Here is an 11,328-nt window from a genome sequence, read left to right as displayed (position 1 = left end):
TAACATGCTAGGTAAGCCCACTTTGATATCAAGCTTTCTGGAAAGAAAGATTGGACCAACACCGGTTTGGAAAACATGGGATCAAATCAGAACAGACCATGGAAGAAGACATAAGGAGGATAGCAAAATAATGTGACTGTTTTAAAAAAAATCCACTCTAGTTTAAGTGCCAGGGTAAAGGAAAATATTCCTGTTGAAGCAGTCAAATTTTACATGTTTCTTGCCTTGGCTGAGCATGGTTCAAACCCATCCCTAGACAGCCAGCTGGATCTCTGGCCATTAATGCTTCCAAAAACTTGAATGTTTTGCTTTTGTTGGGGATGCCTAGCTTGTGTAGTTCTTTATCCATACGCCAGAGGTCTGGTAGTGCAAAAAAAAAAAATCCTAGTACTAAAAAAAAATCCTGGTAGGTCTCTTTTGGAGACGCTGCCTTCAGCACACACAACTTGTGCTGCTCTGAATACATATGTGCTTTACCTTCCTGCATGAACACTCATTCTTAGTTGGGCTGCGGAGAGTAATATACGATAGCATTTGGAAGCCTAGAGGGGACTATCTCCAGAACTAGGAGTATGACAAGGGAATGCAGAAAGCGTTTACATTCAGGCTTCACCCCAAGAAACATCAAGAATTCCGACACATCCTGGAGTCTCGGGGGGCGGGGTGAAGTATGTATACGCCCCTTGAGAACAAGAGAAGGAAAAAGATGCACAAACACAGGATACCAGACCCTGTGGCTTCAATTCACGGCACGCCGTTCTTAGAGAGCAAAGTTGCATAAGACACCCCACGTTGCAGCATGATTTCCTTCACCTTCATTGAAAAGCAGTGGCCTCTACATGGACCTCTTTGGCAAAGCGAGGGAGAGAAATTGGCTACATGGCCTGGGGATCTAAAAACTCTCGACCGTTCATTTCATTTTTTCACACACGTCTCTTTTCCCATCGGTTAATCGTAAAATGATTTTTGCACGGCTTCTTTTTTTTTAATGGCGCAAAGTTTTGGTGTGGCGTATTTCCCTCGTTTCCCTTGAACAGCACATTCTGCATCCGGTTGGTGCTTACTTTGATATTGAAAGCTTTAAAAAAAAAAAACCCTAGGCAGTTACAAGATTTGCAAATTCAGAATCCCGCATGAACCTGAACGCAATAGGATTGACCCCAGCGCAACCGCGACGCACGAGAGCGCGCCATGCACCTCACAAGCTCCTGGCGGCCTTTTCAGCACAAAGCGGCTGCCCCAAACAATATGGGGGAAAGCGGGCGCCCAAAAAGACTTATTAGCAATGCAAAATCTGCCCCCGACTCCAGCCTAGCGCCTCCCGGGGCGTGGCCAGATCTAATAAAACGGGCTCGCTTTGGGGGGCGGTGTCGTTTGCCGCTGCGTTTCCAGGCCTAGTACTGCTGTGTGTCCGAGGTGAGAAGCCATGGCCAAGTATGTGGAGCTTTACACCAAGGCCAAGATGCCCATCCTGGGGCTGGGCACCTGGAAGGTGGGTGTTTGCAAGCGCGGCGGTAGGATGCGTGCTTGAGGAGGGGGGTATTGCATCAACCATCCGTTCTTCTGTTCCTTCGGACTGCATTTGCCGATCTCTCTTTCTGCTTCTCGCTCGCTGCTTCTCTCCAGCTGTCGCTCCCTCGACACAAAGCTTTCGATTGTGTCTGCAAGAAACCCCCCCCCACCACCACTGAAATAATGGCTTTCCTTGTGCTTGCAGCGTCTTTCCTACGAAAGCAGGGCGAACCGCTAGGCTGGTAGGAATTGGTGGCTTAATTTGAAATCTGCTTTCTCTGGGGTCCCGTTTGCTGGTTTCGCTTCTGTATGGGCTCTGTTCATATGCCAGTGGGAATTGGGGGCGGCAGAGAAGAGCGGGGGAGAAATTCTATAAATACTCTTTTCTGGTATACTGCTTCGATAGTCCAGCTCTACCTTTCAGCAGTTCTGTTTCCCCTGCATAGTTAAGTAGTGTTGCAGAAACGAAATTTCATTTATCGTCCCGCCTGGTCGTCTTCTCTTTCTTTTCTTGCTTTGACAGCTTTCTTTCTTTCTTTCTCTCTCTCTCTCTCTCTACAATGATGCTTTCAGCTTTTGGGACTGTTCCAAGGTGGCACATGTTTCCGCGAGGAGCTATTGAACTTGGTGAAACTTGCGGCATCCTCCCCCGTGCATTTAGCAGAGTCAGAAATCCAGCAAATAAAGAGTTGAACTTCTGCATATCTCTCAATTGTTAGGAGCCCAGGGTCTAAACAGGAGGAAAATATGGTAGCAACACAGCCTGGTCTTATGCAGTAGGGTTGCTAACCTCCATCTCCCAGGGCTGCAATTACACCAGTCAGCTTTCCTGGAGAAAATGGCTGCTTTGGAGGGTGGACTCTATAGTATCATGCCCTTGCTGAGGTCCCTGCCTTCCCCATGCTCCATCCCCAACATCTCCAGGTATTTCCCAACCCAGTGCTGGCAACTCTACAGATGGGGTCTGGAGACCTGGAATTACGGTACAACTGTTTCCTAGATTATATAGACCAGTCCACCTGGAGAAAATGGCTGCTTTGGAGGGTGGACTCTATGGCATTATGCTTTGTTGAGGTCCCTCCTTTCTCCAAACCCCAGCTTTCCCAAACTCCACCCCCAAAATCTCCAGGGATTTCCCACCTCTTGAGTTGGTAGCCCTAATTATCCATGTTTACTGGAAAGAAAAAAAATGACAGTTCAGTTTGCCTTTTTGTTGTTGTTATGCTGTTTTCAAGGAGAATACTAAAAACAGTGAGAGCTAGATCTTTACCCTTAGAGTGCTATCAATAGCATTGAGTCAATTGTTCTGCAAAGAAACTGTATTTAAAAGCAGATCTTCACGTTCCTTTTATTTCTTTGACAGAAATATTATAAATACTCTTTTTTTTTTAGAAAATTAAACATAGAATGCTTGGGACAAATAGTGAATTATGTACTCAAGGAGCAGCTAGGTTAACTGGAGATAAAGTTTCTAGAAAGTTCATTGTGTTTCCATTTATATTCCTGGGGCAGCTTTCATTTTCTTCCAGATAACGGGTGTGTGCACACATCCACTTTTTGTACAGGCCTACTCCACCCACAGCCAAACAAGATAAGAGAGCCTCAAATGAAAAGAAAAAAAAATGAAAGATGCCTGCTGTATACTCATTAGCCACCTGATTTCATCAGAACATGGAAGCTAAGCAGGTTTAGCCACATTTAGTACATGGATGGGAGACCACCATGGAAGACTGGGGTTGCTGTTGTCATCTGCTGCTTTGAAAACCCCATGATCCTGGGGTGGCCAAGCCATGAGTCCCTTGTGATTTGATTGCATGTGCTTATTTTCTTAATCCAAAACCCCCCAAAATCTCATCTCTATATTCATTTGGGATCTCTCGAACACTGCACGTGTATAAAACATTTGATCGTTTATCCAGAAATACTTGGATAACTTTGACATTTTTTCTGGTTGACAACTCTTTGTAAACCAGCATTTCTGGATTGGTGAGTGACTGCTGCCAATATTTTTTGCTATTAATATTCTGGCTGCAGTTTAGCAAATCTTAAACGATTCCATGAAATGTTTGTTATGAACTCTTGCAAAACTTCCAGGGAGCCATATACAGAGAAAACTTGGTTGCTCATTTGTGCAATGAAGTTTATAATTTTATCCCCAAAAAGTCTAATACTGACGTATTTGTACCATGTAAGTTTTTTAAAAATCCTCCAGTTCTGGAAAACACCTATTTTAACCCATATTGGTCTAAAAGTAGTTCTGTTTTACACAGGGATCGCTTGGTAGAAAAATAGGTGGCGGAGCTCATCCAGGGATTAGTATGTAGCTGCACCTACTATTCAGTGGGCAAGGTGGGGAAGAGGAGGTTCAGGAGCTGTGCTCCTGTGAATCTGAGGCCTGGTTTTACAAATTAAAAAGAGCATTTGCAAATGGATTATAATCTAACACCATAAAACACAATGTTGATAGGAAACAGCAGGGGAAATAAATAATGCCAATAAAAATGAAGTGCTGTGAACATGAAAGGAAAAATAATATCTTACTGATTGCCAGTATAAACATTTCTTTGGGTGCTGGAAGGCTGAAGAGAAGGGGTAGATATTGAGAATTTTTGTGGCTATCATAACTATCATAACATACAGGAGGAACTATGTTAATAGAGTTAAACTGTTGTATGTCATGTGCAGCTAAGGTTGACAACCATTGCCTAGCAACCAGTGGGAGGAGGCAGGAGCAAGGGGAAGGAGGTCACACCATTTGCACACCATCACTTCCTCTGCAAACCTGGAAGCGTTGTCACTCCTTCGCTGTGCCATTTTACCATAAGATTTTCGGGGGATGCTATAGTGTCACTTTTGAGTTTGGTCTGAATGTGGCAGCATAGCAGCACACACACCAAGCAGCAATGAGAACAGCAGATGGACAGTGGGAGGTCTGCTACCACATGTACCCCCTACCTTTCTTCCCGCCCCCCCCCCCCCCACTTTTTGCAAGTTCCCTTCTCCCCAGTATCATGCCCTTGGTAGTCAAGATTGTAGGTAAAAACCCATAGTGTGTCACCTGGGTTCTTCAAAGATTGTAAAGTGGAATCGTTATGTTAGTATTTAACTTGCAAGTTGTTTGATAAGATATGTTGTACATCAGGGGTCTCCAACCACCGGGCCATGGACCAGTATTGGTCCATGGACTACTAGCAACCGGGCCGCAAAGCAAGGCAGAACAGCCCCGCCGCCCCTTTCGCCTGGGACCCAAGCAGACAAAAGAGACAGTGCGACCTCGCTCCAAGGATGCCTCCCCTTGGTGGGACCTCCATTAACCAGCCACAAGCCCTACCGGGCACTGTTCTCGCCTTATATTTTCTTGGAACGTGGGACAGGTGCCATATTGAGGAGCAGAGCTCAGAAAAGCCACTCTACTCTGACCTCAGTCACCAGCCAGAGAAATAAAAGATGTTGGGAAATTTTACTTGGCCACTTTCTGGAAGAACATCATGGGAAGTTTCAAGTTTTCAAGTTTATATCAATTTATATCCCGCCCTTCCCACCGAAGTGGCTCAGGGCGGCTCACAGCATATAAAATCTAACATAAATTTTGAATTTAAAACATCTTACACAGTTAAAACAATAAAATACTAAAACATATAACAGCGGTCTATCAGAACTACACTCAGTTTCCAATGCCAGTTAGTTACAGGCCAGCCGGAAGAGGGCTGTCTTACAGGCCCTGCGGAACTGGCCAAGGTCCCGCAGGGCCCTCACCTCTTCCGGCAGCTGGTTCCACCAGAAAGGAGCCATTACAGAGAAGGCCCTGTCCCTGGTGGATTTCAGGCGGGCCTCCTTTGGCCCGGGCATAACAAGCAGATTTTGAGATCCCAATCTCAGTACTCTCTGGGGAACATGTTGGGGAGAGACGGTCCCTAAGGTAGGCAGGTCCTAGGCCATATAGGGCTTTAAAGGTAATAAGCAGCACCTTGTACCGGACTCGGTATATTATTGGCAGCCAGTGCAGAATCCGGAGCCCCGGCCGAATGTGCTCCCATCTTGGGAGCCCCAATAACAACCAGGCAGCGGCATTCTGCACTAACTGCAACTTCCGGGTTCAGCACAAGGGCAGCCCCATGTAGAGGGCATTGCAGTAGTCCAACCTCGAGGTAACCGTTGCATGGATCACCATTGCTGGATCGTCACGCTCCAGGAAAGGAGCCAACTGCCTCACCCGCCTAAGATGAAAAAATGCGGACTTAGCAGTGGCTGCTATCTGAGCCTCCATCGTTAAAGAAGGCTCCCAATAGTACCCCCAAACTCTTGACCTTGTGCGCCGCTGTCAGTGGCGCACCGCCAAAAGCTGGCAGGGGGATTTCCCCTCCCGGACCACAACGACCCAAGCAAAGGACCTCTGTCTTCGCCGGATTTAGCCTCAGCCCGCTCAGCCTGAGCCACTTAGCCACGGCCTGTAACGCAAAAGCTGGCAGGGGGATTTCCCCCCCCCCGACCACAATGACCCAAGCAAAGGACCTCTGTCTTCGCCGGATTTAGCCTCAGCCCGCTCAGCCTGAGCCACTTAGCCACGGCCTGTAACGCCCAGTCCAAATTTTCTGGGGCGCAGGCCAGCCATAAGCAGATAGAGCTGGGTGTCATCAGCATACTGGTGACAACCCAGCCCATACCTTCGGGCAATCTGGGCAAGGGGGCGCATATAGATGGTAAATAACATCGGGGAGAGGACCGCCCCTTGAGGCACTCCGCAATCAAGCATGTGAAGACCGGCCTGGCCCAGCCATCAACTAGAAAAGCAACAATCTCAAGGAGTTTTCTTCCCCTTCCCTGATAGAAATCCTCCTATTTCAATTGCCAGTTGCCGTAAGGCTGGAGAAGGAAGGGGAAGGCAAGCAGGCTTTGTCACTGGCCAGAAGGTTATAGGATAGATACACTGCTACACCACATTAACCCCTGTGAGCTCAACTTGGCTCAGTTGCATTATAAATTCTAAATGTCTGATCTCCCTTCTACCTTTTTCCCCTTCACTTTCCTCCCCTTGTATGTCTTTGTCTTTTTAAATTGTCCATCTGTGTCTAGTTCGGGGGTTGCCAAAATTGCTTAAGAGCCGCATAGAATAAATGTTAGATGTTTGAGAGCTACAAGACTTGAACATCAAATGTTTGAGGGAAGGCAGGCAGGCAAATAGATGGGGAGGGAGAAGTGGAAAGAAAGCAGCATTAACTTTAAATACATTTTCCAAGCTGCTGCCTGGCTTCGCTTGGAGAAATTATTTAAGGAGAGAAGTACCTTCTCCAATTCAGCCGATGGGGTGGTAGGGACTTTGAGAGCCACACAGTATGTGTGCAAGAGCCACAGTTTGCCTACCCTTGGTCTAGTTATTGATGTAAGTCATTTGGGGGAAAGATTTGTCGAAAAAGTGGGATATAAATAATACATAGGGTTGGATTTAGCCCACTTTTCTGCTAGTGAAAAAGGAGGAGGGTGTTCCTTTTGATCCTCCCAAAGGGCTTTTTGAGGGGATGTGGGTCCAGAAGGGATAAAAGTCTTGGGGGACAGAGGCTGTGATAAGGAGGGGAATTGGGGGAGAATGAGTGAAAAAGTTGTCTGAATCCAACCTGGAGAGATACTAGTTGAGACTGAAGAATGGGCTGAAGAAAAAATGTCAGGATGAAGGAAGGGACAATATATATTGGCTGCTGGATGAAAGGGGCAGATAAAGTAAAGAGACATAAATAGGGGAAAGGGCCTTTGGGCCAAACTTGAATAAACTGATCAGCTGAATGGAGAAGATTCATGAAGGTGCACAAACTCTTTCAGAGAGACCTGTCTTCTGTTCTCAGGGACCTCTGGTCAGAACCCCGCAAAGCTTACAAGCATGGTTTGAAAATAGCTGATGCAACAATCTTTTTTTGGTTCTGTACTTGGCATTTCCTTCCCGGAAATTAGTTTCCATGTACAACGCACAAGTTGCTCATGCTTCAGCCTAATTTAGTTTATCATTTGCATCATATATAAAAGGGGAAAAAAACTAAGGGAGAAAAAGGGATATTATTCCTTCCTGCAAACTATAATCTTTTCTTTGCTCTTTGTTCTTCTCAATAAATTACAGTTGCAGAGCAACCCCAGAGGCAAATACCTGCTGTTGATTAGCACAGTGACAGGGAATCAACTAGACAGAGTCTCTGGATGTAAGGACCATCTGTCCTAATCAGTGTCTACTTCTGGTTCTAATTCCTTAGAATAATACTGCAGGCTTCAGATTTTAAAGGTGAAGTCTAGACATCCTTTGTTGAATGGGCCTGCAAAGTAATTGCTTTGGGTTGTTTATCCCTGAGGTGTAGCAAGACAGGTCTGGACTAAAAGTTCCAGTAAGCACTCGATGTTTTAAGCTTACTTGTAGAAGAAGAGGAGGAGATTGGATTTATATCCCACCCTTTATTACCCAAAGGAATAGCTTACAATCCCCTTTCCCTTCCCCTCCCCACAACAGACACCCTGCGAGGTAGGTGGAGCTGAGAGAGCTCTGGAGAGGATCAGCTCTGACAACTTGCAGTTGACTCAAGGTCACATCAGCAGGTGCATGTGGAGGAGTGGGTAATCAAACCCAGTTCTCCCAGATAAGAATCCGCGCACTTAACCACAGCTTTCTGTGGCCCCCTTAGATGTGAAATGAAAAGTTCATGCTTAGCAGGCTTAAGAACATAAGAGAAGCCATGTTGGATCAGGCCAATGGCCCATCCAGTCCAACACTCTGTGTCACACAGTGGCCAAAAAAAAAGGAGGTCCTCGAGTGGGGCTAGAAGCCCTTCCACTTTGCCCCCCCCCCAAAAGCACCAAGGCTTTAAGACAAGGTTAACCACATGTGCCGTTGGGATACACATTTTTATCTTTCATACATTGGAACACCCTCCTAGAATGTCTGTGTGAAGCTACCACACTGGTTTCTTTTAGGTCACTCTTCAAATACACCTTCTTCCTTAATATCTTTGGCATACTTCCCTTAGCCCTTCTCCCCTGCCGAAGCTAAGCATAAGAACAGGCAACCAGAATGAACATTGTGTCCTTTCCCACACATTTATCTCTGCCTTTGACTTTCTTCTTTTTAGGACAGAGCTGCCAACATCATCTAGTTTGACCCCAATTGATGACACATTCTTTGGTATAACTTGCTATTCTTTAAGCCCATGCGTTTAGGATCATTTCTCTGTTGGCTTCAGAAACCTATGATTAGATGCTCAGATCACATCTCAAGGTTATACAGGAAGGAAGATACACACCAATTCACAATTAAGATGGCCTTTTAAAAAGATAGCTTCTGTACAACAAATGAAGAGGAGTTGGATTCACTTGGGGTCTCAGAGCAGCTTACAATCTTTATTCCTTCCTCTCCACAACAGACACCTTTTGAGGTAGGTGGGGCTAAGCGAGCTCTTGAGAGAACTTGTGACTGACCCAAGTTCACTCAGCTGGCTGCATGTGAAAGTCTGGGGAATGAAACCTGGTTCTCCAGATTAGAGTCTGCTACTTTTAACCACTACACCAAGCTGGCTGTCATGGAGACGTCTGGGCAAGTTTTTTTCTTTCATATATGATGGAAATGGTTAACTAAATCAGTGTTGACTTTGCTGTGTATACAACACTGCCATATATGGTGTTAGACCATTGGTCTATCAAAGTCAGTGTTATCTATTCCGAGTGGTAGCAGTTATTCAGGATCTCAGGTGGAGGTTTTCCACATCACCTGTTTCCTGAGCCATTTTATGTGGGAATGCTGGGGATTGAACCTGGGACCTTCTGCATGCAAAACAGTTGCTCTGCCTCTGAACCAGGACACCTCCAAGATCCTGTACCTGAGGCAGGATTATTATAAAAGGTTTGGAGTGAAACAAAGATGTTTGACAAGATAACCAAATGAGATAATTGAACAGGGTTTCTCTTGATGGTTTAGTCTCCCCCAGGGAAAGTAGCCGATGCCGTGAAGAAGGCCATCGATGTGGGATATCGCCACTTTGACTGTGCCTATGTATATCAGAATGAAGATGAAGTTGGCAGCGGGATCCAAGAGAAAATCAAGGCGGGTGTTGTGAAGCGCGAGGACCTGTTCGTTGTCAGCAAGGTATTTATTTTGTATTATTTAAATCTGTGCCCCTTTGCTCTGCTGGTTTAGCTGCAGCACAGTCCCAGTCGGAGTTCTTGCTCAGACATCAGCTGTGCTTACATCTTGTCTTTCTACAACAAGATCTTCAAGGCAGCCCACAAAGGTTTAAAAAGGAGAATCATAATTTTTTTAAAAAAGCTCAGAAAGATAAAAACTGTTTGTATCATAGCCAAATGAGCAAAATACCTAAACAGGAAAAATCCTTGCAAGGACATCAGACACAAAATCCTCTCTGAAAAAAACTCAGAAGTGACTTAGAATGCTGAACAGCCAGTGGGTTTGGAAGCAGCAGACATCAAACATCAAGGCCACAGAAAGCGGTGGAAAAGAGGTTTCTGCCGACATGTAAACATTTCCAAAGCAAACCTGATAAATCTGGCTCCAGAAAAGGATCCAGTTTATAGTGGAAGATAGCCTCCTTGCAGTGGCATTTTACATTTGGGTGGGTATGTACACATGCACCATTTATGAATGTATAGGCCTTCTCTGAATTGAAGCTGTGGAGGAGGGAAAACAATTGTTGACAGTTTGTTAACAGGTACTGTTTTGGGATGTAATGGCTATGCTTTTTATTACAGTGTGGAGTTTTTACTTTACCCCTAAGATTAGGGAGCTTGGGAATTCCTTTAATGTGTCTGTTGCTGTCAAATGAGATTAAAAAAAAAAACCTGGGGACAGAGAGGAAAGAAATGTTTGGCCTACAAGGCTTGTGGTTATCCATTCAATAACGGAGTGTGACAGATCTTTCTGGGCATGCCTTGTTGAGACTATTCCATTGTGTAGGAATGGACAGACAGGCCGTTAATTTGTTTTTAAACAATTCTTTGTTGCTGCTCTGGGTTGTCTAGACCCTTTGCAGGTATCTGTTGCCTATAATAAATTTGAGAGTCAGCATGGTGTAATAGTGAGAGTGTCGGACTAGGCTATCGGAGACCCGGGCTCAAATCCCTACTCTGCCATAGAAGCTCAATTGGTAATCTTGGGCTAGCCACATTCTCTCAGCCTAACCTACCTCTCAGGGTTGTTGTGAGGGCAAAATGGAGGAAAGGAAGATGGTACATTGTTTTGGGTCCCCACTGGGAAGAAAGGCACGATATAAATGAAGTAAATGAAATAAATACATAAAAGAAAATCCAAGTCAATGCTGTTCTGAAAATTTCCTGAAAAAGGCAGCTCTGCTGTTTCAGAAATGGGAGCACTTGCTATACCCATGACCAAAGCTTTTTTTTGTAGCAAGAACTCCTTTGTATGTTAGGCCACACTCCCCTGATGGAGCCAATCCTCCTGGAGTTTACAGTAGGCCCTGTAAGCTCTTGGAGGATTGGCTACATCAGGGATGTGTGGCCTAATATACAAAGGAACACCTGGTACAAAAAAGGCTCTGCCCATGACTCTTTTAAACATTTGTCTCTGGGTTGTCCACTACAAACCATCTACCAGACCTTGCTACTCTAGTTTTCTAGACCTGGGACCCACCTTAAACCTCAGGTGGCAGTGCAGAATCCACTGAATTGCCAGTGCAGGAACTTGCGTGACATCACAGTTATGGGGCAGGAAGAAGAGGAGCTGGAGTCTCTGAAGCTGCCTGTGCTAAAAAGGAATCCTGTGCACTGCTGCGTGAACTCCTGACGAGCAGTAGATATCAAAGAAATGCGGGGGGT

The 11,328-nt window shown here is 45.4% G+C and overlaps 1 protein-coding gene across 2 annotated transcripts in view; it reads left to right on the top strand.

Moving 5' to 3' along the window:
* Positions 1–1,165: 1,165 nt before the first annotated feature.
* LOC132576558 (aldo-keto reductase family 1 member B1-like) overlaps positions 1,166–11,328 on the top strand; it is a 31,949-nt gene continuing 21,786 nt past the window's right edge. The window contains exons 1-2 of one of the 2 annotated variants that reach the window (XM_060245806.1): positions 1,166–1,492; positions 9,458–9,625. In XM_060245806.1, coding sequence (XP_060101789.1) covers positions 1,427–1,492; positions 9,458–9,625 — 234 coding nt within the window. In that variant the 5' untranslated portion in view covers positions 1,166–1,426. The remainder of the gene's footprint in view (positions 1,493–9,457; positions 9,626–11,328) is intronic. The other variant, XM_060245807.1, reaches the window with a different exon arrangement.

Source organism: Heteronotia binoei, chromosome 8 (assembly GCF_032191835.1).
Source record: "Heteronotia binoei isolate CCM8104 ecotype False Entrance Well chromosome 8, APGP_CSIRO_Hbin_v1, whole genome shotgun sequence".
Lineage (NCBI taxonomy): Eukaryota > Metazoa > Chordata > Lepidosauria > Squamata > Gekkonidae > Heteronotia > Heteronotia binoei.
This window is presented reverse-complemented; position numbering and strand designations above follow the sequence as displayed.